At 46.9% G+C, this 24,463-nt stretch overlaps 1 protein-coding gene across 1 annotated transcript; it reads left to right on the plus strand.

Moving 5' to 3' along the window:
- Window positions 1-6,447: 6,447 nt before the first annotated feature.
- LOC137518072 (oocyte zinc finger protein XlCOF28-like) lies at window positions 6,448-13,133 on the plus strand. The gene is made up of 4 exons (XM_068235331.1): window positions 6,448-6,610; window positions 8,277-8,403; window positions 10,341-10,427; window positions 10,715-13,133. Exons 1-4 carry the CDS (start codon window positions 6,587-6,589, stop codon window positions 12,976-12,978), a joined length of 2,502 nt encoding a protein of 833 aa, XP_068091432.1. The 5' UTR covers window positions 6,448-6,586; the 3' UTR covers window positions 12,979-13,133.
- The last annotated feature ends 11,330 nt before the right edge of the window (window positions 13,134-24,463 follow it).

A 24,463-nucleotide genomic window follows, 5' to 3' on the forward strand; every position in this document is an offset into this window, starting at 1 on the left:
GTGGAAGAGACGTGCAGCAGAGGTCAGTAGGGACTGGCAGAGGAGCTGCATCAGATGAGCGGGAGGAGAAGTGGATGAGGCTGGCAACAGTGGTAATTAGCGATTGGCAGAGAGGGGCTGCATCAGAGGAGCGGGAGGAGAGGTGGGCAGCAGAGGTCAGTAGGGATTGGCAGAGGAGCTGCATCAGAGGAGCGGGAGGAGAGGTGGATGAGGTGGGCAGCAGAGGTAAGTAGGGATTGGCAGAGAGGAGCTGTATCAAAAGAGCGAGAGGAGTGGTGGATGAGGTGGGCAGCAGTGGTCAGTAGAGATCGGCAGAGAGGGGCTGCATCAGAGGAGTTGGAGGAGAGGTGGATGAGGCGGGCAGCAGAGGTCAGTAGGGATTGGAAGAGAGGAGCTGCATCAGAGGAGTGGGAGAAGAAGTGGTTGAGGCGGGCAGCAGTGGTCAGTAGAGATCGGCAGAGAGGGGCTGCATCAGAGGAGTGGGAGGAGAGGTGGATGAGGCGGGCAGCAGTGGGTCAGTAGAGATCGGCAGAGAGGGGCTGCATCAGAGGAGTGGGAGGAGAGGTGGTTGAGGCGGGCAGCAATGGTCAGAGATCGGCAGAGAGGGGGGCTGCATCAGATGAGCGGGAGGAGAGATGGATGAGAAGGGCAGCAGAGGCCAGTAGGGACTGGCAGAGGAGCTGCATCAGATGAACTTCCACCTTCGTAACATCTGTAAGATTCGCCCTTTCCTGACCTCTGCCACCACCAAACTCCTCATCCATGCCTTCATAATTTCCCGCCTTGACTACTGCAATGCCCTGCTGTCTGGTCTCCCTATGACCCGAACAGCTCCACTGCAGTCCATCATGAATGCGGCAGCCAGAATTATCCACTGCTCCCATCGCTCCACCACGGCAGATCCCCTCCTAGAATCCCTCCACTGGCTTCCTATCCAATCCAGAATCAGATTCAAGATACTGTGTCTGACCTACAAATCTGTCCACAAAACCTGTCCAACCTACATTTCCGATCTTACTCAGAGGTACACACCTAGCCGCTCACTCCGCTCTTCCAATGAACTTCGCCTAACCGCCCCCCGCATCACCCAGTCCCATGCACGCCCCCAGGACTTCTCAAGAGCTGCTCCAACACTATGGAACTCCCTACCTCCACCCATTAGGGCAGCCCCCTCCTTCAACATCTTCAAGAAAGCCCTCAAAACTCACCTTTTCACTCTGGCCTACTACCCCTCACAAGTGCTCTAAACCTACAGCTGAACTCTGGTCCCCTACCATTCGTGTCCTTACCTCTCCCTCTAGATTGTAAGCCTTTGGGCAGGGTCCTCCTCCTTTTGTGTCCTACCTGATCATGCACCTCCATTACTGTGAACCAATGCTATGCATCTGAGTGAACCTAACTTGCCTAATCTCCATGCTCCATCCAGTGACTGACTAAGCATTACCTGGTACTCATACTATGGTGTGTGATCTGGTTTTCTTGTATTCCTGTATTGTCATATTGCTGTATGTCACCCCTAAATATTGTCTGTAACCTAAATTAATGTTCAGCGCTGCGTAATATGTTGGCGCTTTATAAATACAATAAATAATAATGAGCGGGAGGAGAGGTGGATGAGACGGGAAGCAGAGGTAAGTAGGGATTGGCAGAGAGGAGCTGCATCAGATGAGCGGGAGGAGAGGTGGATGAGGCGGGCAGCAGAGGTAAGTAGGGATTGGCAGAGAGGAGCTGCATCAGATGAGCGGGAGGAGAGGTGGATGAGGCGGGCAGCAGAGGTCAGTAGAGATCGGCAGAGAGGAGCTGCATCAGATGAGTGGGAGGAGAGGTGGATGAGGCGGGCAGCAGAGGTCAGTAGGTATTGACAGAGGAGCTGCATCAGAGGAGCGGGAGGAGAGGTGGATGAGGTGGGCAGCAGAGGTAAGTAGGGATTGGCAGAGAGGAGCTGCATCAAAAGAGTGGGAGGAGAGGTGGATGAGGCGGGCAGCAGAGGCCAGTAGGGATTGGCAGAGAGGAGCTGCATCAGATGAGCAGGAGGAGAGGTGGATGAGACGGGCAGCAGAGGTAAGTAGGGATTGGCAGAGAGGAGCTGCATCAGAGGAGCGGGAGGAGAGGTGGATGAGGTGGGCAGCAGAGGTAAGTAGGGATTGGCAGAGAGGAGCTGCATCAAAAGAGTGGGAGGAGAGGTGGATGAGGCGGGCAGCAGAGGTAAGTAGGGATTGGCAGAGAGGAGCTGCATCAGATGAGCGGGAGGAGAGGTGGATGAGGCAGGCAGCAGAGGTCAGTAGGGATTGGCAGAGAGGAGCTGCATCAGAGGAGCGGGAGAAGAGGTGGATGAGGTGGGCAGCAGAGGTAAGTAGGGATTGGCAGAGAGGAGCTGCATCAAAAGAGTGGGAGGAGAGGTGGATGAGGCGGGCAGCAGAAGCCAGTAGGGATTGGCAGAGGAGCTGCATCAGATGAATGGGAGGAGAAGTGGATGAGGCGGGCAGCAGAGGTCAGTAGAGATCGGCAGAGAGGGGCTGCATCAGAGGAGTGGGAGAAGAGGTGGATGAGGCGGGCAGCAGAGGTAAGTAGGGATTGGCAGAGAGGAGCTGCATCAGATGAGCGGGAGGAGAGGTGAATGAGGCGGGCAGCAGAGGCCAGTAAGGATTGGCAGAGAGGAGCTGCATCAGAGGAGCGGGAGGAGAGGTGGATGAGGCGGGCAGCAGAGGTCAGTAGGGATTGGCAGAGAGGAGCGGGATCAGAGGAGTGGGAGGAGAGGTGGATGAGGCGGGCAGCAGAGGTAAGTAGGGATTGGCAGAGAGGAGCTGCATCAGATGAGCGGGAGGAGAGGTGGATGAGGCGGGCAGCAGAGGTAAGCAGGGATTGGCAGAGAGGAGCTGCATCAGAGGAGCGGGAGGAGAGGTGGATGAGGCGGGCAGCAGAGGTAAGTAGAGATTAGCAGAGAGGAGCTGCATCAGATGAGCGGGAGGAGAGGTGGATGAGGCGGGCAGCAGAGGCCAGTAGGGATTGGCAGAGGAGCTGCAACAGATGAGTGGGAGGAGAAGTGGATGAGGCGGGCAGCAGAGGTCAGTAGAGATCGGCAGAGAGGGGCTGCATCAGAGGAGCGAGAGGAGAGGTGGATGAGGCGGGCAGCAGAGGTAAGTAGGGATTGGCAGAGAGGAGCTGCATCAGATGAGCGGGAGGAGAGGTGGATGAGGTGGGCAGCAGAGGTCAGTAGGGATTGGCAGAGAGGAGCTGCATCAGAGGAGCAAGAGGAGAGGTGGATGAGACAGGCAGCAGAGGTCAGTAGGGATTAGCAGAGAGGAGCTGCATCAGATGAGCGGGAAGAGAGGTGAATGAGACGGGCAGCAGAGGTCAGTAGGGATTGGCAGAGAGGAGCTGCATCAGAGGAGCGGGAAGAGAGGTGGATGAGGCGGGCAGCAGAGGTCAGTAGGGATTGGCAGAGAGGAGCTGCATCAGAGGAGCGGGAGGAGAGGTGGATGAGACGGGCAGCAGAGGTCAGTAGGTATTGGCAGAGAGGGGCTGCATCAGAGGAGCGGGAGGAGAGGTGGATGAGACATGCAGCAGAGGTGAGGAGGGATTGGCAGAGAGGAGCTGCATCAGATGAGCAGGAGGAGAGGTGGATGAGACAGGCAGCAGAGGTCAGTAGGGATTGGCAGAGAGGGGCTGCATCAGAGGAGTGGGAGGAGAGGTGGATGAGGCGGGCAGCAGAGGTAAGTAGGGATTGGCAGAGAGGAGCTGCATCAGATGAGCAGGAGGAGAGGTGGATGAGACAGGCAGCAGAGGTCAGTAGGGATTGACAGAGAGGAGCAGCATCAGATGAGTGGGAGAAAAGGTGGATGAAACGGGCAGCAGAGGTCAGTAGGGATTGGCAGAGAGGAGCTGCATCAGATGAGCGGGAGGAGAAGTGGATGAGGCGGGCAGCAGAGGTCAGTAGGGATTGGCAGAGAGGAGCTGCATCAGAGGAGCGGGAGGAGAGGTGGATGAGGCGGGCAGCAGAGTTCAGTAGGAACTGGAGAGGTGCCAGTTTTTGGTAGACGACAGAGTAGGGTGTTACAGTAGTAAATCAGATGGGATATGATTAGAGCACTATGTTCTGATATGATACAGGTGAATCCTATTTTATATTACAGAATACAATAACAGAGAGAGGCTGCAGTAAATCATGGTGTGATCTATCCAGATTAGGTTATTAGGATCTCTGGGGTTGGGAACAGACTTGTCTGTGCAGAAAAGCATGTGTTTTAAAGCACACCTGAATTGAGTGGTATATGGAGGATGCCATATTTATTTCCTTTGAAGCAATACCAGTTGCCTGGCTTTCCTGCTGATCCTCTGCATCTAATACTTTTAGCCATAGACCCCGAACAAGCATGCAGCAGATCAGGTATTTCTGACATTATTGTAAAATCTGACGAGATTAGCCACATGCTTGTTTCTGGTGTGTGATGCAGACACTACTGCAGCCAAATAGATCAGCTGGTCTGCCAGGCAACTGGTATTGGTTAAAAGAAAATAAATCTGGCAGCCTCCATATACCTCTCACCTCAGTTGTCCTTTAAAGAGACACTAAAGCGAAAAAAAAATTATGATATTATGATTTGTATGTGTAGTACAGCTAAGAAATAAAACATTAAGATCAGATACATCAGTCTAATTGTTTCCAGTACAGGAAGAGTTGAGAAACTCCAGTTGTTATCTCTATGCAAACAAGCCATTAAGCTCTCCGACTAAGTTAGTCGTGGAGAGGGCTGTTATCTGACTTTTATTATCTCAACTGTAAGTGAACTGTTTACTTTTCCTCTGCTAGAGGAGAGGTCATTACTTCACAGACTGCTCTGAAAGAATCATTTTGAATGCTGAGTGTTGTGTAATCTGCACATATTAGAGAATGATGCAATGTTAGAAAAAACACTATATACCTGAAAATAAAAGTATGAGAATATTTTCTTTGCTGCTAATCTTCTAGTAATTATTCATAGTACACAACCAATTCATTATATCATATATTTTTTTTTCGCTTCAGTGTCTCTTTAACCTCCCTGGTGGTTGATTTTTTTTGCCAAATTGGCAAAAATCCTTTTTTTTTTAAATTTTTTTTTTGTTTCATGTAAAGCTACCAGAGTGGTAGCTACATGAAATACCACTAGAGGGCGCATGTGTCCCTCTAGTGCAATCGTCGCCGGCATCTATAGCAAACAGGGGAACGCGTATATAACGCGTTCCCCTGTTTGGCTTCTCCTGTCGCCATGGCGACGATCGGGATGACGTCATGGACGTCAGCCGACGTCCTGACGTCAGACACCTCCGATCCAGCCCATAGCGCTGCCCGGAACTCATTGGTCCGGGCAGCGCAGGGCTCTGGCGGGGGGGGGGGCCCTCTTTCGCCGCTGCGTGCGGCCGATCGCCGCAGAGCGGCGGCGATCAAGCTGTGCGCGCGGCTAGCAAAGTGCTGGCTGCGCGCACAGCACTTTACAGCATAAAAATCGCCCACCAGGGGCTGAGATCTCCCCCTGCGCGGCATAGCCCGAGCTCAGCTCGGACTTAACGCCAGGGAGGTTAAGGTGGCCATACACGATTCAATTTTTTTTGTTTTAAAAGATTTTAATCTATTCGATTATTTTATCAAACCTACCATACACCATTCAGTTTCCTAAGCTATGAACCTGATTTTCCCAATACATCCGATCAGATTTTTATCGAAAAAACTGAATAATCGATCTTTTTTTTAAACGATCAAGTACGTTTTTTTTAATTCCTTCTCTATTCGATCGTTTTGGTTGAATAAATGTGAAAATCGAACTATTTGATTGTATCAAGTATGGGCACCTTGAATGGTCATTTCACAAAATGTTCTGTGAGCGCTCGTTCACACTAGGGGCGTTTTTTACATTTTTTAAGCGCTGGCGATTTTCAAAATTACCCTGAAAGTGCCTGTGCAATGATTACCTATGAGAAAGTTCACATCTGAGCAGTTTGTTTCCGATCCGCTCAGATAAGCGGTGCACGGGCCATTTTTGAGGCGATTCCGCCTCAATGGAAGGTATAGGAAAAAAACGCAAAACGCTCACAATGATTGCATTCGTGTTTTTAAGAATAAATACATTGTATTTATTCTTTTCCGGATCAAAGAGTTCACTTCCTGACTTGCGTCAGAGAGTGAATAAAAAAAAAACGCTCTGGAAAAATACTTAGAAAAGCGCCTTTAACAAAAACGTATCGTCCACCCAAGTACCGGGAAAGGAAAATAAAGCGTAAAAAAGGCTCCTTTTCTCCTATGTATGTAATTACAGCCTGGACTCCATACAGGCTGAGCAGGAATCTGGCCAGGCTGACAATGACAGCAGCTAAGTGCAGAGGGATCATCTCCTATTACTCAGCACTGACTCTGCTGCAAAGGCTGCTGGGAGTTGTAGTGTTGCTGACAGCAGGAAGTGGTCATGTGACAGGCAGGGCACTCAGTAATGGCAGCCGGTGAGTCTGACATCCAGCTTGCATCTCCTCATCTCATTGCTCAGATCCTGTCCACGTCTGCCAGAGCACCCCGGGATCCCCCAAGATCTGAGCACCCTGCGGAGGGTTTGTGATGTCGGCCGGAGCACTGCAGACGGTGAGCGTCCATCATTACGCCTCCTGTATCACAGCCTGACTCCGACTCCCCGACTTACCTATCCTGTCTCTAGACGCCAGTCGTGTGACATCACTACTAGATAGATTATCTGACATTTGATCTACTATTTTTTTCTAATCTACAATTACCGGATTTAGCGAGGGTTGAACCAGAACTTTGCACGGGGGTAATCTGGGAGCAAGCGATTGTCTCATTAGGCTTTGGGCTGTGTCGCACTTGGGTGTGTTTCAGCACTTTGCTGATCGCCGGCGATCATTCCCACTGCAGCGATTGCATAAATCGCAAACATGCTGCATGCAACGCTTTGGAGGTGATTACGATGTGTTTCTAATTCTGATGAATGGGAATCACAACGCAAATCGCTGCAAAATCGTGTTGCAAAATTGTGGTTTCCGAGTGTGAACTGACCCTGAGTGCGCACATTGCAAATTGCATGTGAAACTGCATATTCTGGGGCGCTAGTCTAGTTTAGGGGACCCACCAGGAAACCTCATAGGGAGATTCAGCTAATGTGATTCGGTACATAGCAACCTCTTGAACTGCTAAGTTTTAAATTGGAAGTAGTTGTCAGAGGCGTAACAACAGACCCTGAAATGGATGCAGCCGCAGGGGGGGCGAAAAGCCACAGGGGGGGCATCTTGAGAGACTGACAACTAAGGGAAAGTTTTGCAGACAAACATTTGCAGACAGTCCCTATTCAGTGGGCAGTAGGGTCTTGTGTACAGCGGCCTGCCCCGGCCTCTCTACCCCTAGTGATGGTGGAGAAGGCTGTAGAGCAGTTCTGCTCCATCCGAGATGGACAGAGTGAGTGTAACAAGCTGGGAGCACACTCGTCTGTCGGTTTTCTGCGTGCGGGGGGTGGGGAGGGGGGGCGGTTGGTGGCAGGGGGCCCCATCCAAAGTTTTGCAGGGGGCCCAGCGATTTCTAGTTATGCCCCTGGTAGTTGTGCTGTGGAAGCTTAAGGACAACTGAAGTGAGAGGTATATGGAGGCTGCCATATTTATTTCCTTTTAAGCAATACCAGTTGCCTGGCAGCCTAGATGGACTATTTGGCTGCAGAGTGTCTGAATCTCACCAGAAACAAGCATGCAGCTAATCTTGTCAGATCTGACGTCAGAAACACCTGATCTGCTGCATGCTTGTTCAGGGTCTGTGGCTAAAAGTATTAGAGGCAGAGGATCAGCATGACAGCCAGCCACGTGCCCGTACATCAGAAAATGTATGGACAGATCGACCATGAGACAGATCTCTCTCTGATCTGTTGCCTGCCCATACATACATCTGTTGCCTTCTCTTTAACCAGCCACCCCACATGGCTAGCCTTAAAATGTTAATTTGCTCATTTTTACCACCCTAGGGGTCCACTGAATTATCAGTAAAGAGCCTGCGCCCCCCCCCCCCCTCCCAATATTTAGCAGGCGCCCAAATTTCCCCTCTTTACCGATAATTCAATGGGTGCCTATGGTGGTGTATAAACTGGCTCCAAAAGTGTGTGTGTGTGTGTGTGTGTGTGTGTGTAGTTTGTTTAGTGTATCAACCTTGTAAATATTATTATTTTATTCCTATAGCATTGTGTATAATGTCTGCATTTGTTCCCCTAGTTTTGCTGCACAGTATAGTCACTGTACCCGGCTTTCTCTTGCAGGTCCCCATTACATTTGATGAGGTGGCGGTGTACTTCACGGAGGAAGAATGGCGCCATCTACAGGAGTGGCAGAGAAAGCTTTACAAGGAAGTGATGCAGGAGAACCTGGAAGCTGTTCTGTCTCTGGGTAATGTCTGTTTATGCAGTTACCTCTTTCTGTGCTGCTTACACCCAAACCAATTTTACTGTGCATCTTAAAGGATCACTGTGACCAAAAAAAAATTATAAAAATGTAAAATAATGTACACATTGTACATTTTGTCCCGGGGTGAAGCGCATTGTAAATGGTTTGTCTCCTATGTAGCCGTCACGTATAATACCTATTAATCTGACAGCTATGAAGCTCACTGCATGGGTTTTAGGTTAGTCCATCCGCTAATGGGGAGGGGGGGGGGGGGTGTTAATCAATGTTGTAACGTCTTGGTTTTATAATAACAGGAAAGCAATACAATTTAATTGTTAAAGGATACCTGCGCTCCCCTTTCTTTATTCAGATTTGGGAATGCTGGCTCAATTCATCGTATGGTTCTCCATTTATCTTTTTACATCCCAAACTCATATTCATTCATTTATTCAAAGCCTCAACAGGAACAATGTTTCCTTGGCCTTGTTATATATTGAATAGGAAAATGTTTTGTTACCTTTGTTTATTACTGTAGTTATTAGATCTCATGAATGTGTTAGGGCCCGTTTCCACTAGTGCGGCGTGCGTCTCGCAGACGCACGCCGCACTGAGCCGGTGGGCGGGATCACAGGCGAATCCCATGAGCCGTGCCATGCACGGCTATGGGATTCACAGCCTCCGTGGCGAAATCTGCGGGGGGTTCCGGGCGAATCGCTCCCGCAAGCGATTCCGCCGCGGCGCCGTCATCCCCTATGGCAGAGTTTCCCCGTGCGAATGATGTGCGGGGAAACTCTGCAGAATCGCCGCGAAACCGCCCTAGTGGAAACGGGCCCTTATACTGTATTTACTCAGTAAGTTGTATTATGCTTTTATGTTTGACATAAAGCTCTAACTTCCATTTATTACTTTTATGCTTGCAATAAATATAGCAAAGGATCTCTGCGCTGCTGCTCTCAATCACTTCTGTGACTCTCTGTTAACCTGCAAAAGGCCGAGTTAGCAGCCGCGACTTCGATGAGTTTCCGAGGATAAACTTTTACTCATTGCATAATTGTGTTCCTTACATATACTGTAGTTTATAGGACATTCCTCAAGCCAAATACTTTTTTTGTTTTGTTTTATCACTCTAATTCCCTATAAACTAAACAAGCCTCGCCCACAGCTTTTCACAGTGCCTTGGCACTCAGTCCCAGGTAGCAAGGGGTTATGGGAGCTCAGTCTGGGCAGGAGGAGGAGAAGGTTACTAGTCAGAGATTTCAGAGGCAGAGGGTAGGATGGAGGAGGAGAGGGGAGTGAATTTACACACAGGCAAGCTGATAGCATCTCCAGCCCTCAGCCTGTGACAATGTGACAAACAGAATATGGCTGCCCTCATTGTATCACAGGAATAAATAATCATAAACCGTTGAAGCTGTTTGCAGCTAGATTTGCTGTGTAAACTATCTAAACTTTATATAAGATATATAGACAAGTTACTTGTTATAGTTAGTTTTTCATCTCGGATCCGCTTTAACCTGGTTGTTCTCAACTGTGCTTGCTCAGTATGTACAATCCGCCCCCCTGTGACTGTGTTCCCTTAGCTCGTCCGTTCCCAGAGGTTGCTCCCATTCTGATCACAGTATGGGGGGGGGGGGGGGGCGGTTGGGAATTGAAAATAATGCGCAGCTGAATACTTCTAGCTTTTAGGTCAGCATCTCAACCAAGTCGCTGCTGCTAACGGCCTTTTACATGGTAACAGAGTGATTGGGACGAGCAGCAAGCCTCTGCACTCTGTAAGTCTCTGCAACCTCTATTTAAACATACCTGGTCAGCACTGGTATCCTTTTAATGATAAACCAAAAAATATTGAATTTGCAATCATGAATTTTGACAGAAAATGTATTGTCAAAATGTAATTATGGTGCAGAAAGTCTTACTATCAACTGTTTTGTCCTTCACAGGGTATCAGTATCGACACCCCCCTCCCCCACCGAGAGTCCTTCCAGAAGACAACCTCTGGATCGCTCAGTACACTGGAGACCAGCTGGGTAAGATGAACTTCCTGCTAGCTAGAGATGGTTAATGATATGCAAGTAGTTTCGAGTGGATGTATCATTATGCAAATTTTGTACACAAATTTCTGCAGCTTATAAAATGATCCAATCAAATCCTGCGGAGCTAAAATTCAATTGGTCCATTTTCACGCTGCATAAATATGTATGTGAAATTTGCATAATACTGCATCAACTCGTAATTATTTGCATCTCATTGACCATCCCTATATCCAACAGCTAACCCTGGATTGCTCTAGTGATTGGATTATGCTTCTTTTCAGAGCCAGATGTCCCCGGAGTGACAGAGAAGTGGCCAGATGACCACCTGCTGGGGCTGTTCCAGACCTGTTCTCACAATTCTTCTGGATGTCCAGCTGCTCAACATGAATACCAGAATACTTCACTGGCTAAGAAGCATCACCGTTGTTCTGGGTGTAACATGATGTTTGGCACCTTGTCCCAACTGGCGAAGCACGAATGGCTCCACAAGCAAGAGAAGACTGAGGGTCCAACAACAAAGCCTACAGACAACCAGGTCCTTAAGCAGGAGAAGACTCAGAAACCAAGTACAACCAGGACAGTGAAGCCAGTTACACCCCCTTCTGCTCCTCCTAAGGGGACAGTCTACAAGTGTGACGTTTGTGACAAGACCTTCATTAACCGGTCAGTGCTCTCTCTGCACCAGAGAACCCATACTGGTGAGAAGATCTTCAAGTGTCTGGAATGTGGGACAAGTTTCACAAAACGAGCACAGCTGATTGTGCACAGGAAGTGCCACATAGAGGATAGGCCATATAAGTGTACATTATGTGAGAAGAGCTACCATCAGCGTTCAAAGCTGGTTGAGCATCACAGGACTCACACTGGTGAAAAGCCATTTCAGTGCTCTGTGTGCGGGAAAGGCTTCACCAAACGATCCCACCTGAAGGAACATATGCGCATCCATAATGGGGATAAGCCTCACAAATGCGACCAGTGTGACAAGACCTTCCACTACCCTTCTAACCTGGTGGAGCACCAGAGGACCCATTCTGGAGACCGACCCTTTCAGTGCACAGAGTGCGACAAAAGCTTCATCAAAATGTCCAAACTCATTGTCCACCTCCGCGTCCACACTGGAGAGCGGCCCTACAAATGTCCAGAGTGTGGCAAGAGTTTCAGCCAGCAGTCTAACCTTGTGGGTCACCAACGAACCCACACCCGACAAAGGCCTTACAAGTGTGAGGAGTGTGAAAAGACCTTCAGTCACCACTATGCTCTTGTGGTCCACCGAAGATCTCACTCAGGAGAAAAACCTTACAAATGTTCCTTCTGTGACAAAGCCTTCAGCCAGAACTCTAACCTTAAACTGCACTTGAAAGTTCATAAACCACAGGGAGACATAAAGCGACGTCGAAAGACTCAAAAGGAGCCACAACTCACACATAATTCTGATGTAAGCAAAGAGACCAGTAATGAACTCCAACTGTCCAACAGGCTTGAGACAGGCAAGAAAGTTTGTCATAAACTTAAGCCACTGAATATCCACAAAAAAATCAAGCAGGCTCCTATTGAGCAACAACCAATTGACATCCCTGAAGCATGCAGAACTCCTCATGACCCTAAACCCATGAATGGCCTTAATGTGTACAAAAATGCACTATCTGAGCCAGCACAGCTGAAGGGCCTCCATACAAGCAAGAACAATCATGACCCACAAACACTGAATGTCTATGGCATAGGTGAGCTCACCCATGGGGAAGCCAAACCACCCAAGAGTCTTTCCAAAGATGAGATGACCTGTTATGTAGCACAGCCACTAGATAACCAAGATAATAACCAAGATATGTGCAACCAAACTTCTCATCCCAAGCTATCAAACAGCCCTGAGGTGCGCAAGAAGGTACAGTATGAGCCTGAGCAGACGAATAACCATGACGCCTTCCTGGACAGAGAGACAAAGATGTATCAAAATGATGTAGAATCCACTGATGTAGTAAAAATTGAGAGCGGAATAACACCTACATCAACACAAACAGGAGATCTGGAGGATGATTCAGAAGCTATAGAAGACTTAGAGGATGCTTATATTCAGTGGTCTCCCTTGAGTCAGTACCTGGCTGCTGTGTGGCCCCCAGAAAAGCAGTACAGCTGCAGCCAATGTGATAAAATGTTTCTGGAAAAGTCCAAATTTGTTATCCACCTACGTACTCACACTGGTGAGCGACCCTTTAAGTGTTCTCAGTGTGGTAAGGCCTTCATCCAGTGGTCACGCCTGGCAGAGCATCGCAAAACCCACACCGGCAACAAACCGTACGAGTGCAAGGAATGTGGCAAAAGCTTTATCAAGCGTTCCAAACTAACCATCCACCAGAGGATTCACAGCGGGGAACGTCCTTACGCCTGCCCCCAGTGTGGCAAATGCTTCAGCCAACAGTGCAATATGGCTGTCCACCAACGCATCCACACGGGTGAGATGCCCTTTAAGTGTTCTGAGTGTGACAGGGTATTCCGTTACCAGACCGCTCTTGTAAGACATAAGCGGAGCCACAAAACGGAGAGCTAGCCCCACCTCTGTTTGTAACTCAGCCCCACCCCCGTTGGACACTTAGCCCCACCCCAGATGGAGAACCTAACCCTAACCCTGCTTGCCAGAGACACTTATATGATCAAGAGAATAGATAATATGTACATAAATAATTATATATGTGAATTATAAAACATTTGGTTGTTTGAATGTGTGATGTACAAAAACTATTCCTAGAAATGTATATATTTACTGATGTTCTGGGTGGAAGGTGTTATTTAAAGAAGTATTTTCTCCTAAATAATGTTCTGTGTATAAAGAGCTTTAACTATAATGAAGTGTTGGCTAGAAGTGTTGAAAATATGCAGAATAGCATCATAATCATGGCAACTCATAAATGAAATATACGCTGGCACCCAAGGGTCTATCTAACCTATACTGGAGGCACCTACCTATCTAATCTATACTGGGGGGCACCTACCTATCTAACCTATACTGGAGGCACCTACCTATCCAATCTATACTGGGGGCACCTACCTATCTAACCTATACTGGAGGCACTTACCTATCTAACCTATACTGGAGGCACTTACCTATCTAACTTATACTGGGGGCACCTACCTATCTAACCTATACTGGAGGCACCTACCTATCCAATCTATACTGGGGGCACCTACCTATCTAACTTATACTGGGGGCACCTACCTATCTAACCTATACAGCCGGCACCTACCTATCTAACCTATACTGCAGGTACCTACCTATCTAACCTATACAGCGGGCACCTACCTATCTAACTTATACTGGGGGCACCTACCTATCTAACCTATACTGCAGGCACCTACCTATCTAATCTATGCTGCAGGCACCTACCTACCTATCTAGAGTGTTTGTGCGTGTGTATCTACAGACCACAGCATATCTGTGTCTCTAGGTCCCGCATATGACACTCGCCCCAGGCCCGCGTGCTCTGAGGCCGCCTCTGGTATGACTCAAGGGTTTTCAGTCCAGTGCATCCCAGTCATCCCTTTAGATGTGCTGCAGCCACCAGGAGGAGTTCTTCTGTAAAAGAGTATAAAGATTTCCAAATCTAAAGGGATGCAGAAAAGCCTCTTAAATAAGTCACCTTCCTTTGCTCTGATACAGTGAACTACCCGGCCCGCCAGAATCCCTGTCGCCTTAAATCAGCTGAGAAGCAGGGCTGTGTGGCTCCCTATTGACTGCCTGGCTCTCCCTAAAGGCCGTCTCTCAAAGTTACCACACAGAGAGAGCTTTGAGAATGGATTTATTGGCTGGTAGGAGCTGGCGGAAAATACTGAATGCTTTTGCCCGGGAAAACCAAATGCTTAAAGGATACCCGAGGTGACATGTGAAATGATGAGATAGACATGTGTATGTACAGTGCCTAGCACACAAATAACTATGCTGTGTTCCTTTTTTTCTTTCTCTGCCTGAAAGAGTAAAATATCAAGTATGTAAGTGGCTGACTCAATCCTGACTCAGTGTGACCCTCACTGATAAGAAATTCCAACTATAAGGGCGTTTCCACTTGAACGGAAACCGCCGCGAATCCGCAGAGTTTCCCCGCAGGCAAACAGTGCGGGGAAACTCTGCCATAGGGTGCAATGGTAACGCCGGCCGAATCGCAACCGCTAGCTAATTCGGCCGGCTTTTCCATTCGAATCGGCGAGGGAGGCTGCGGATCCCATAGCCGTGCATGGCACGGCTGATGGGATTCGTGTGCTTTCCCCGCAGACCCGGAAGAGCTGTCTCGCGTCTCTCAGACGCGCGCCGCTCTAGTGGAATCGCACCCTAGAACACTTTCCTAGCAGAAAATGGCTTCTGAGAGCAGGAAAGAGATAAAAAGGGTCAATAGTTTATAGATTTTAGCTCTGGCATACTTCAATGAATGTGTCCTTGAACAAAAACAATAAAACTTAAAAAGTAGATTTAAACATAAAATAAAACTGTCATTTTTAGGAGAAGGAAGATAGATACAATCGTTTATTTCATTATACAATCGTGTATTTCATTCATTTATTTTCGCCTGTGAATTGCAATTTCTTGACATCTCCTGAGGCAATTACCCCAGTCGGTAATTCACCTCACTAGTCGGGTTTTCTATTTTTCTATGTGGTAATAGGTTTAGTAAATTGGAATTTGGGAAGATGTTTGGTAAAATCTGCTGTTTTCAGCATTACTGAATGCTTAGTGAATGCTGTCCAATGCCCGGCGGATCGTTGGTAACCAGTCTTATCACCCGAACGATAGTCTGTACACACATCGGATTTGACGCGAAAACGTCCGAACGACGGAACGTTCAAACGACGGGTCGTTCGCTAAAATCCGACGTGTGTATGGGCCTTTAAGGACCAGAGACCTCTGGTACAAGAACGACGGAATCCCGACAAATCGCCGCGCATACCCGCCGCAACCGCCGTCATCGCCGCTCGCCAGGATCCTCAGGACATAGACTCGGTCGTCTCTATGACGGCAGAGTCATGTGAGCCGGTCAGGAGCCGCTTTCATTGACTCCTGACCGTGTCTATCAATGTAAGCCAATGGGAGCGGCTTACATTGATAGACACGGCCAGGAGCCAATGAAATCGGCTCCTGACTGACTCACATGGCTCTGCCGTCATAGAGACAGGCAGAGCCTGTGGGCTGCGGAAACGGCGAATGCGCGCTGTGGATGGTGATTGAAATCTACGCCCTGCCAGCCAGGAGCCCACCAAAACAGGGCGTAGATTTCAGTCACTGCAGTACTAAAGTAGTTAACGTACCACGGCACAATCTTGCAGTACAAAACTTGATACAACTTTATTACCACAAAAAATACAAAGATGGTGTTTTCATAAAACTTTTATACGTGAAATCCATCTTCATGAATAGTAGTAGAACATATCAGAAAAAAAACCTTTGTGAGACTGATAGATTCTATAATCTGGCTTGAAGTAATGAGCAGTTATTGTTTTAGGCAACATCACATGTTCGTTTCGGGCAACTTATGCCCTTCATCGGGCCTCTGTACACATAAAAATTATATTGGGCCCAATCAGCAACGAGAACCAGATTTGCACAATCATATATAAAAATAAGCATCCTTACCAACCAGAGGCAATTACACGATTCCACAGGCTGGCATCCAGAGACAACCATGCAGCTACAGAGGGCGCAGGATAATGCACTGAGAGGGCACTCAGCACAGCCACTGCACCCCCACGTGCATCAGAGGCAGCTCGCTGGCTGCCTGAAGTGCCCCTGCTTCGATATATCCTCGGATGAACAGTAGCACAAGATATTACCAGGGGCATTGCTAGGATTCTTAAAGATCCGGGGCATCTCTAGGCACCAGGGTGGTGAAAAATGGGCATGGCCAAGCATCAAAAGTGGGTGTGGTCATAAGCAGGGCCAAATAATCGAAGAGCTTGGCAGATGTGTAATTCAAAGATAGTGGACCTACCCAGCAGAACGTTGGTTGAAGCCATATGAGATGTAATAAAATAGACATTTATGTTGATTACGCCCAAAACGCACACAGCAATGTGTGCACATATTTAGCAGCATGGGCGGCGCATGCCTCATATGTCAATGTAAAACACATGGACAGCTGCTCTCTTCAGGCTGGCTGCAGGTGAGTTGATGCCAGATAACATTTGTAAGACAATAAGAATGGCACTGGCGCTGTATATACAGTACTGGACAAATAAGCAGCTTGGGGAAAATGAGGAATAATGTGAACATAAACAAAAGAGGATGCCGTGTTACAACTTTCACTTTGCAATCATCAATAAAAGTATCGTTACCATCGTCCCATGGGATTGTACACACTCCCAGGTATCTCTTCCCTTGTTACTGATGACGCTCCTAGTAGCGTATGGAGCGCAGTGTAGGCTACTTTCACTTGTAGTGCAGATCGCTGCAAAACTAAGGAGAGTGGAGAGGAGAGTGCTAAGCCCTGCCTGCGGAGGTATTGGAGACACTAGTATTACAGATTGGCTTATCATGATTGGCTGCATTTTGAAGAGAGGCAACCTAATTGTAGATTCGGGATCTATCCCCCTACACCATGGCCTCAATTCACTAAGCTTATCTCCTGTCTTTAATAACTCTTCTGAGCTGTTTCTACAGTTATCCCCATAGTGATAACTGTAGAAACAGCTCAGAAGAGTTATTAAAGACAGGAGATAAGCTTAGTGAATTGAATTGCATGTCTTTATTTAACTAAGGATCTGTTTGCACTACGCTTGTTGCGGTGTGTTATAAAGTAAATTATAATTGCACAGCAATGTACTGCAATGGTCCCACAATGGGCCTGCTTATATATGCGTTCTGCCTCTGTGGTGCGTCTGGTTCTGTTGTAATAACGCGTGTTGAGCTGAGCACTACCAATAGACAGTGCGTTATGCCTGCATTACAAATGAATGGCAATGAGGTATGGTGCACTGCGACATGGAAGCCGCTGATTTTGAAGTCTGTTGCAATGTGCAGCATGTGAATCACAACAGATTCAATGTGAACATACCTTAAATCAAAATGTAGAAACAGTGTGTGATACAGGTGCGGCTTATCAAATGCACTGATCATTGGTAAGTGTGACCACTTAGTATAAGAGCGGAAGTTTTGACAGTTTTCTGGTTTGTAGTATACAGGTGCATGTTAACACAATGCCAGGGAGGAAAGAAATGAGCTATGTTCTCACAGAAGCAATTGTTGCTCCCCATCAGTCTGTGAAAGTTTATGAAGCTATTTCTGAACAGTTTAAAGTCTATCATTGTACAGAGAGAAAGATTATTCAAATGTTGAAAAAATTCAAGACCGTGGCCCAGGGCTCGCCAACCTTTTTCAGTGCGGATGGGGGGGGGGGGGGCGTAGGTAGAATAGGTAGGTAGCTAGTATAGTTGCCCCAGTATAGATAGTATAGTTGCCACAGTATAGGTATTATAGTTGCTCCAAGTATAGATAGTATAGTTGCCACAGTATAGGTATTAGGCCTCTTGCACACTGCAAGCAAATCAGATTCAGATTCAGATTTTTAATCTGTTTTTACATCCGATTCCGATTCAGATTTTTAATCTTAACTGCATGCTGCGTTTTTTGATCCGTTTTTCTGTTGAATGTATTCAAGGAAAATCGGAAACGGAATCGGAATCGGAAACGGAATCGGAATCGGAAAACGGATTTGCAGTGTGCAGGGAGCCTTATAGTTGCCCCAAGTATAGATAGTATAGTTGCCACAGTATAGGTATTATAGTTGCCCCAAGTATCAAGTATAGATAGCATAGTTGCCACAGTATAGTTGCCCCAAGTATCAAGTATAGATAGCATAGTTGCCACAGTATAGTTGCCCCAAGTATAGCTAGTATAGTTGCCGCAGTATAGGTAATATAGTTGCCCCACGTATAGTTAGCATAGGTGCCCCCAGTATAGCTAGTGTGGTTGTCCCTGTATAGTTAGCATAAGTGACCCCAGTATACAGCAGCTAGTATGGTTGCCCCAGTGCATGCTCCCTCCTCCATCCCGCGGCCGCCCGCTCCTCTTACCTTGGGCCATATGCAATTCACTTTTTCACCTGAGTTTTCTCCTAGGTGATATTTTTAAACTTTTCAATAAAATGCCCTTGAAGCCACCAGAAAACAAGAAAATACTCAAAATAATTTTGATAGTACGTTTTCACCTACTTTTTGGTACTTTTTTAGTTGAAAAGTACTGAAAAGTTATTTTAATCGAAGATGAAAAATTATCTCCTGGGAGAAAAGTCAGGTGAAAAAGTTAATTGCATATGGCCTGTCGCTTGCACTGGAGCTGCAAATGGGCAGTTCTGACTTGTCTGCTTGCATTCGGTTGCGCATTCGCAGTGAGTCTTATTGTCATTTGCAATCACTCTGCAGTTCAGAGCAGTTTAGGATGCTGTTAGGATTCCTCCTTTGGTTTGTTGCAGTTGAACTGCAGCCACATAGCCCTGGATTTCCTACATGCATGTTGTTGCATAATACTGCATGTACAGTGGCTTGCAAAAGTATTCGGCCCCCTTAAAGTTTTCCACATTTTGTCACATTACTGCCACAAACATGCATCAATTTTATTGGAATTCCACATGAAGGACCAACACAAAGTGGTGTACACATGAGAAGTGGAACGGAAATCATACATGATTCCAAACATTCTTTACAAATAAATAACTGCAAAGTGGGGTGTGCGTAATTATTCAGCCCCCTTTGGTCTGAGTGCAGTCAGTTGCCCATAGACATTGCCTGATGAGTGCTAATGACTAAATAGAGTGCACCTGTGTGTAATCTAATGTCAGTACAAATACAGCTGCTCTGTGACGGCCTCAGCGGTTGTCCAAGAGAATATTGGGAGCAACAACACCATGAAGTCCAAAGAACACACCAGACAGTTCAGGGATAAAGTTATTGAGAAATTTAAAGCAGGCTTAGGCTACAAAAAGATTTCCAAAGCCTTGAACATCCCACAGAGCACTGTTCAAGCGATCATTCAGAAATGGAAGGAGTATGACACAACTGTCTGTAAACCTACCAAGCCAAGGCCGTCCACCTAAACTCACAGGCCGAACAAGGAGAGCGCTGATCAGAAATGCAGTCAAGAGGCCCATGGTGACTCTGGACGAGCTGCAGAGATCTACAGCTCAGGTGGGGGAATCTGTCCATAGGACAACTATTATTCGTGCACTGCACAAAGTTGGCCTTTATGGAAGAGTGGCAAGAAGAAAGCCATTGTTAACAGAAAAGCATAAGAAGCCCCATTTACAGTTTGCAACAAGCCATGTGGGAGACACAGCAAACATGTGGAAGAAGGTGCTCTGGTCAGATGAGACCAAAATTGAACTTTTTGGCCAAAATGCATAACGCTATGTGTGGCGGAAAACTAACACTGCACATCACTCTGAACACACCATCCCCACTGTCAAATATGGTGGTGGCAGCATCAAGCTCTGGGGATACTTCTCTTCAGCAGGGACAGGGAAGCTGGTCAGAGTTGATGGGAAGTTGGATGGAGCCAAATACAGGGCAATCTTGGAAGAAAACCTCTTGGAGTCTGCAAAAGACTTGAGACTGGGGCGGAGGTTCACCTTCCAGCAGGACGACAGCCCTAAACATAAAGCCAGGGCAACAATGGAATGATTTAAAACAAAACATATCCATGTGTTAGAATGGCCCAGTCAAAGTTCAGATCTAAATCCAATCGAGAATCTGTGGCAAGATCTGAAAACTGCTGTTCACAAACGCTGTCCATCTAATCTGACTGAGCTGGAGCTGTTTTGCAAAGAACAATGGGCATGGATTTCAGTCTCTAGATGTGCAAAGCTGGTAGAGACATACCCTAAAAGACTGGCAGCTGTAATTGCAGCAAAAGGTGGTTCTACAAAGTATTGGCTCAGGGGGACGAATAATTACGCACACCCCACTTTGCAGTTATTGATTTGTAAAAATTTTTTGGAATCATGTATGATTTTTGTTCCACTTCTCACGTGTACACCACTTTGTATTGGTCTTTCACGTGGAATTCCAATAAAATTGATTCATGTTTGTGGCAGTAATGTGACAAAATGTGGAAAACTTCAAGGGGGCAGAATACTTTTGCAAGCCACTGTATTTGTTATGATAGTCTTTCAGCTAGCAAATGGTAATCAAGCCAGCTCAGGATTGAATGATTACCTTTCAGCTGTGAGGAAATTTGCATACCTGCATCCATTGGCTGATGCCGGCATAAAAGTCTGCCTCCCATTTCAGACTCTGCCTGACATAGCAGTCAGTACGCTGGTCTGCTGGGCACTTTGTCACTCTGTAATAGATCTGTTATTGTAGTTCTATGCGACCTTATTACTTGTGCTTTAGCTAGTTCTTGATAAATATATATGCAGACTTGCTAATATATATTTATCCGTTAGTTGAGCCGTTTGTTATTTTTCTGTATTATTGTTTATTGCCTTGTTTCCATGCCTGAGGGACGTTCGCCTCATCTGCGGTGGGTCAGTGAAGTCCACTATCCTGATAGCTTGGATTCTGCCATCACCATGTTAGTGACTAGTAGTATTCCTGCTACTCTAGTTTCTGGGAACTTAACTATAGGCTGCGGTTGGTAGTAGTTACGTTCTTTCCTGTAGTTTTGACTGTGTGGATGCTTGCTGGTGACTGGTTGTTAACCTGCTTGCTCTGCTTCTGTGGACGTGACTGTGAGCTGCGGTTGCTACTAGTTAGGCTAGTACAATAAACATACAATTTGTATGTCTGCATGTTGTATGTTTGTATGTTTGCATTGAATCATTTTTTATCCAGTTTTTACATTTGTCTGAAGTATTTTATACAATTTTACTGATGGTTAGTATTGGAGGTGAGTGCAGTGTGGTGGTTTGCATTGGTGAAACATAACCAGATCAGCAGCAAAATGGGAATATGCATAGGTGAAACACAATCCATTAACAGCGAAATGGGGACTATATCACTTTAATGAAAAGCTTTTGAAGAATTTTGCATTGAGGCGGAGATTGCCCACAAGGGGTGATCTGCGCATGCATTTGCATCTGTTTGAATCATTTTTTTTTTCTTTCTTATGCATTTGTTTGAATCATCTCTATACAATTTTATTGATGGTTACTGTAGGTGAGTGTGGTGTGGTGATTTGCATAGGTGAAATATAACCAGATCAGCAGCAAAATGGGAACTATGCATAGGTGAAACACAATCTAATCAACAGGAAAATGGGCACTATATCACTTTAATGAAAAGCCTTTGAGGAATATTGCATAGAGGCGGAGATTACACACAAGGAGTTTATATCACACTGGACTGATGGACACTCTCATAACCAAAATCCTTCTGAAGAGGACCGACGTTAATCGGTCGAAACGCGTTAAGGTTAATTTGATTTACTATTACGATCAGTTAAGGGCAAGGATCTGGCTGACCTACAGCGCGCAGCAGCCGTTCTGAATAACAAAGATCCAATACCCTGCAGTGGTGACGTCACCCAACTAGCGCACACCGGTACCAGCTGGGCGAAAGTAGTACAGCGAGGGGACTCTGTGGACAACCAGAGCGGCCCCGCCTGAACACCGCCGACAGTGGAAGGCAGCGCGGAGATGGTAGAGGATAAGCACTTGCATCAGAGCGGTTTTCAGAAAAGAATCCGTGGTGAGTGCAGCTGGCTATGAGAGACTGACATATAAGAATTAAACATACAAGGAATCGTTGTACTGGATACTAAGTGATTACTAACAGAGCTCCTATATAAGAGACCTGAACCCTGTCACTCTGAGACAACATAAGTAGGATCTGTTTGTAATTTTCCTCAATGAAAACGGGACAATTTAAATTGGATCCCCTTCGTGCACAGATATGAGCGCTTCTGCATAATAAATGTGTTATCTATAAACATAAGAACTATCTATTCACAAGTTTAAGCACAAATTGGATCCCTTCTGTGCATTGATAAGTGATTCCTATCGAAATTATTATAGTTAGTTGGCAATTAAAGCACTGCTGATTTAAAGGGCCCTATAACAATATTGAGTGGTTGTGGTGTGTATGAGTGTGGAATTTTGGAATTTTATACATTATATTTTAATAAAATTTATTCTATAGAATACAGAATTAGCGCGAGTTGTGATTACATTATAGTTACGCTAGTAGTCCTGTCTTGTACCTGCCTGAATGCTTGCTATCGCTAGGGCAGCACTTAGTCTTGCAAGCGTTCCATCTGTCTTTCTTGTATCTGTTTTGTTACTAAGCCAGAGGCTCAAACGGCATCTGCCCTGAGCAACAGTCAGTCAGTCAGTCAGTCTGTCTGTTCGTTCTTTGTCTGGTTACTCAGTCCATAGGCAGCACAACATCGCACTGCGCTGCCATTGTGTCTTATTTGTAGCAATATCGGAAGCCCAGAGCTGCAGTTGCTCTGGGCAACCTGTGTAGCCTCTTCCATTATTCAGCTACTAGCCTTGTTGCTCTGGGTGGTCAGAAAGTATAACCCCCAGGCATCACACCTTATGAGCTGGCGGCCGCTTCCTCCATAGTCCCCGCCGGCCCCTCTCCGTGCGTGTGATGTCATATTCTCTCACAGCAGCGCATCTCTCGGCTACTGTGTAGAGTCAGGAAGCAGGAGAGTGGCTCCCTCTAGCGGTGATGTATATCGCCGTTACCATGGGAACCACTGCCCTGCTTCCTGACTCTACACAGCAGCCGCGAGATGGCAGATGGGAACAAGCTGGTTTTCAGTCTGTGTATGCAGACTGACCTAAAACATCTATCTGATGGAAGGAGCTCAAACAAGGTGTTTCCAGGGTGAGTTTTGTCCTTGATTATGTTTTTGGCCGTTTCCTTACAGCAAGACTTATACAAAAATTTCAAGTCATCCCAGCCAGGAGTGGATGCTCCGAGAAACTGCAGAAACCCGGGAGCAACAACTCTGACTGTAAGGTGTTCCTATAGCTCTGTATGCCTCTAGGGTGTTCTGTTACACGGATTTCAACACCCAGGACTGAAGCCATATGGAGCTAGCCTATGCAGCTATACATTGTGCTGTGCAGTGAACAGAGAACAGCACGTGACCCAGCACTGGAGGGAGGTATAATAGTACTCTCTGCACTACTCTGCATATTGGCCATGGAAGGGAGAAGCAAGCTCCTAATATGCGGGGGTGACAGAGGCTATTGTTGAGTTTATTATTGCACAGTTCCCTTTGCAAACTCACAGTAAGTAATGATATAACTCTTGTCAATCTCTCTAAATAGAATGGTGTCTCTCAGTGTGACGTTCCCTGCCTGGGTGCCTGTTGGTGATAGGCTTGATGCCTGGTAGAGATGGGTCCATGCTGTTAGTCTGGGCCCTAAGATGTCTCTAGTCCACAGCTGGAGGACAGAACACCTCTGCAGGGCTGGTTGTAGACTTTTTGCTGCCTGAGGCAAACTTGTGAGGATGCCTTCCGAACTGGAATGATCGCACAGCACCCAACAATTTACACTGCACCTTATAGCTGTGGTGAGCCCCCCAAAAAACACCCTCAGGTGTCCCCAGTATTGGCAGCTAGGTACAGTTGCCCTCAGTATAGGTTAGCCAGGTACAGAGGTAACAAATGCATCAGGGCCAGAGGGGCCCCTTCTCAACCACAGTATTAGATATTTATTATTGGTCCTGTGCTCGTAATAATGACTTCTATAGATGCTTTGAATAGTAGTAATTATTAACACACTGTTCTCTATCCCCTTCTTGCACCTCTTATACTGTGGATGACCTTGGCAGGTTTTGTTGCACTGTATCAAGTGTTACATATAGAGTGCTTGGGGGGGCCCCATGTAAAACTCGCACCGGGGCCCATAGCTCCATAGTTACGCCATTGCCAGTATAGGTAGGTAGCCAGGTATAGGTGCCCCCAGTGTTGGTAGAGTTGCCCCCAGTATAGGTTGGCCAGGCACTCTCTTCACTTCTGCCTGGTGCTGCCCCCAGACTTTTACCACCCGAGGAAGTCGCCTCACTTGGCATCATGGTCGCCTGACTTGGCATCATGG

This window comes from Hyperolius riggenbachi, chromosome 5 (assembly GCF_040937935.1).
Source record: "Hyperolius riggenbachi isolate aHypRig1 chromosome 5, aHypRig1.pri, whole genome shotgun sequence".
In the NCBI taxonomy this organism is placed as follows: Eukaryota; Metazoa; Chordata; class Amphibia; order Anura; family Hyperoliidae; genus Hyperolius; species Hyperolius riggenbachi.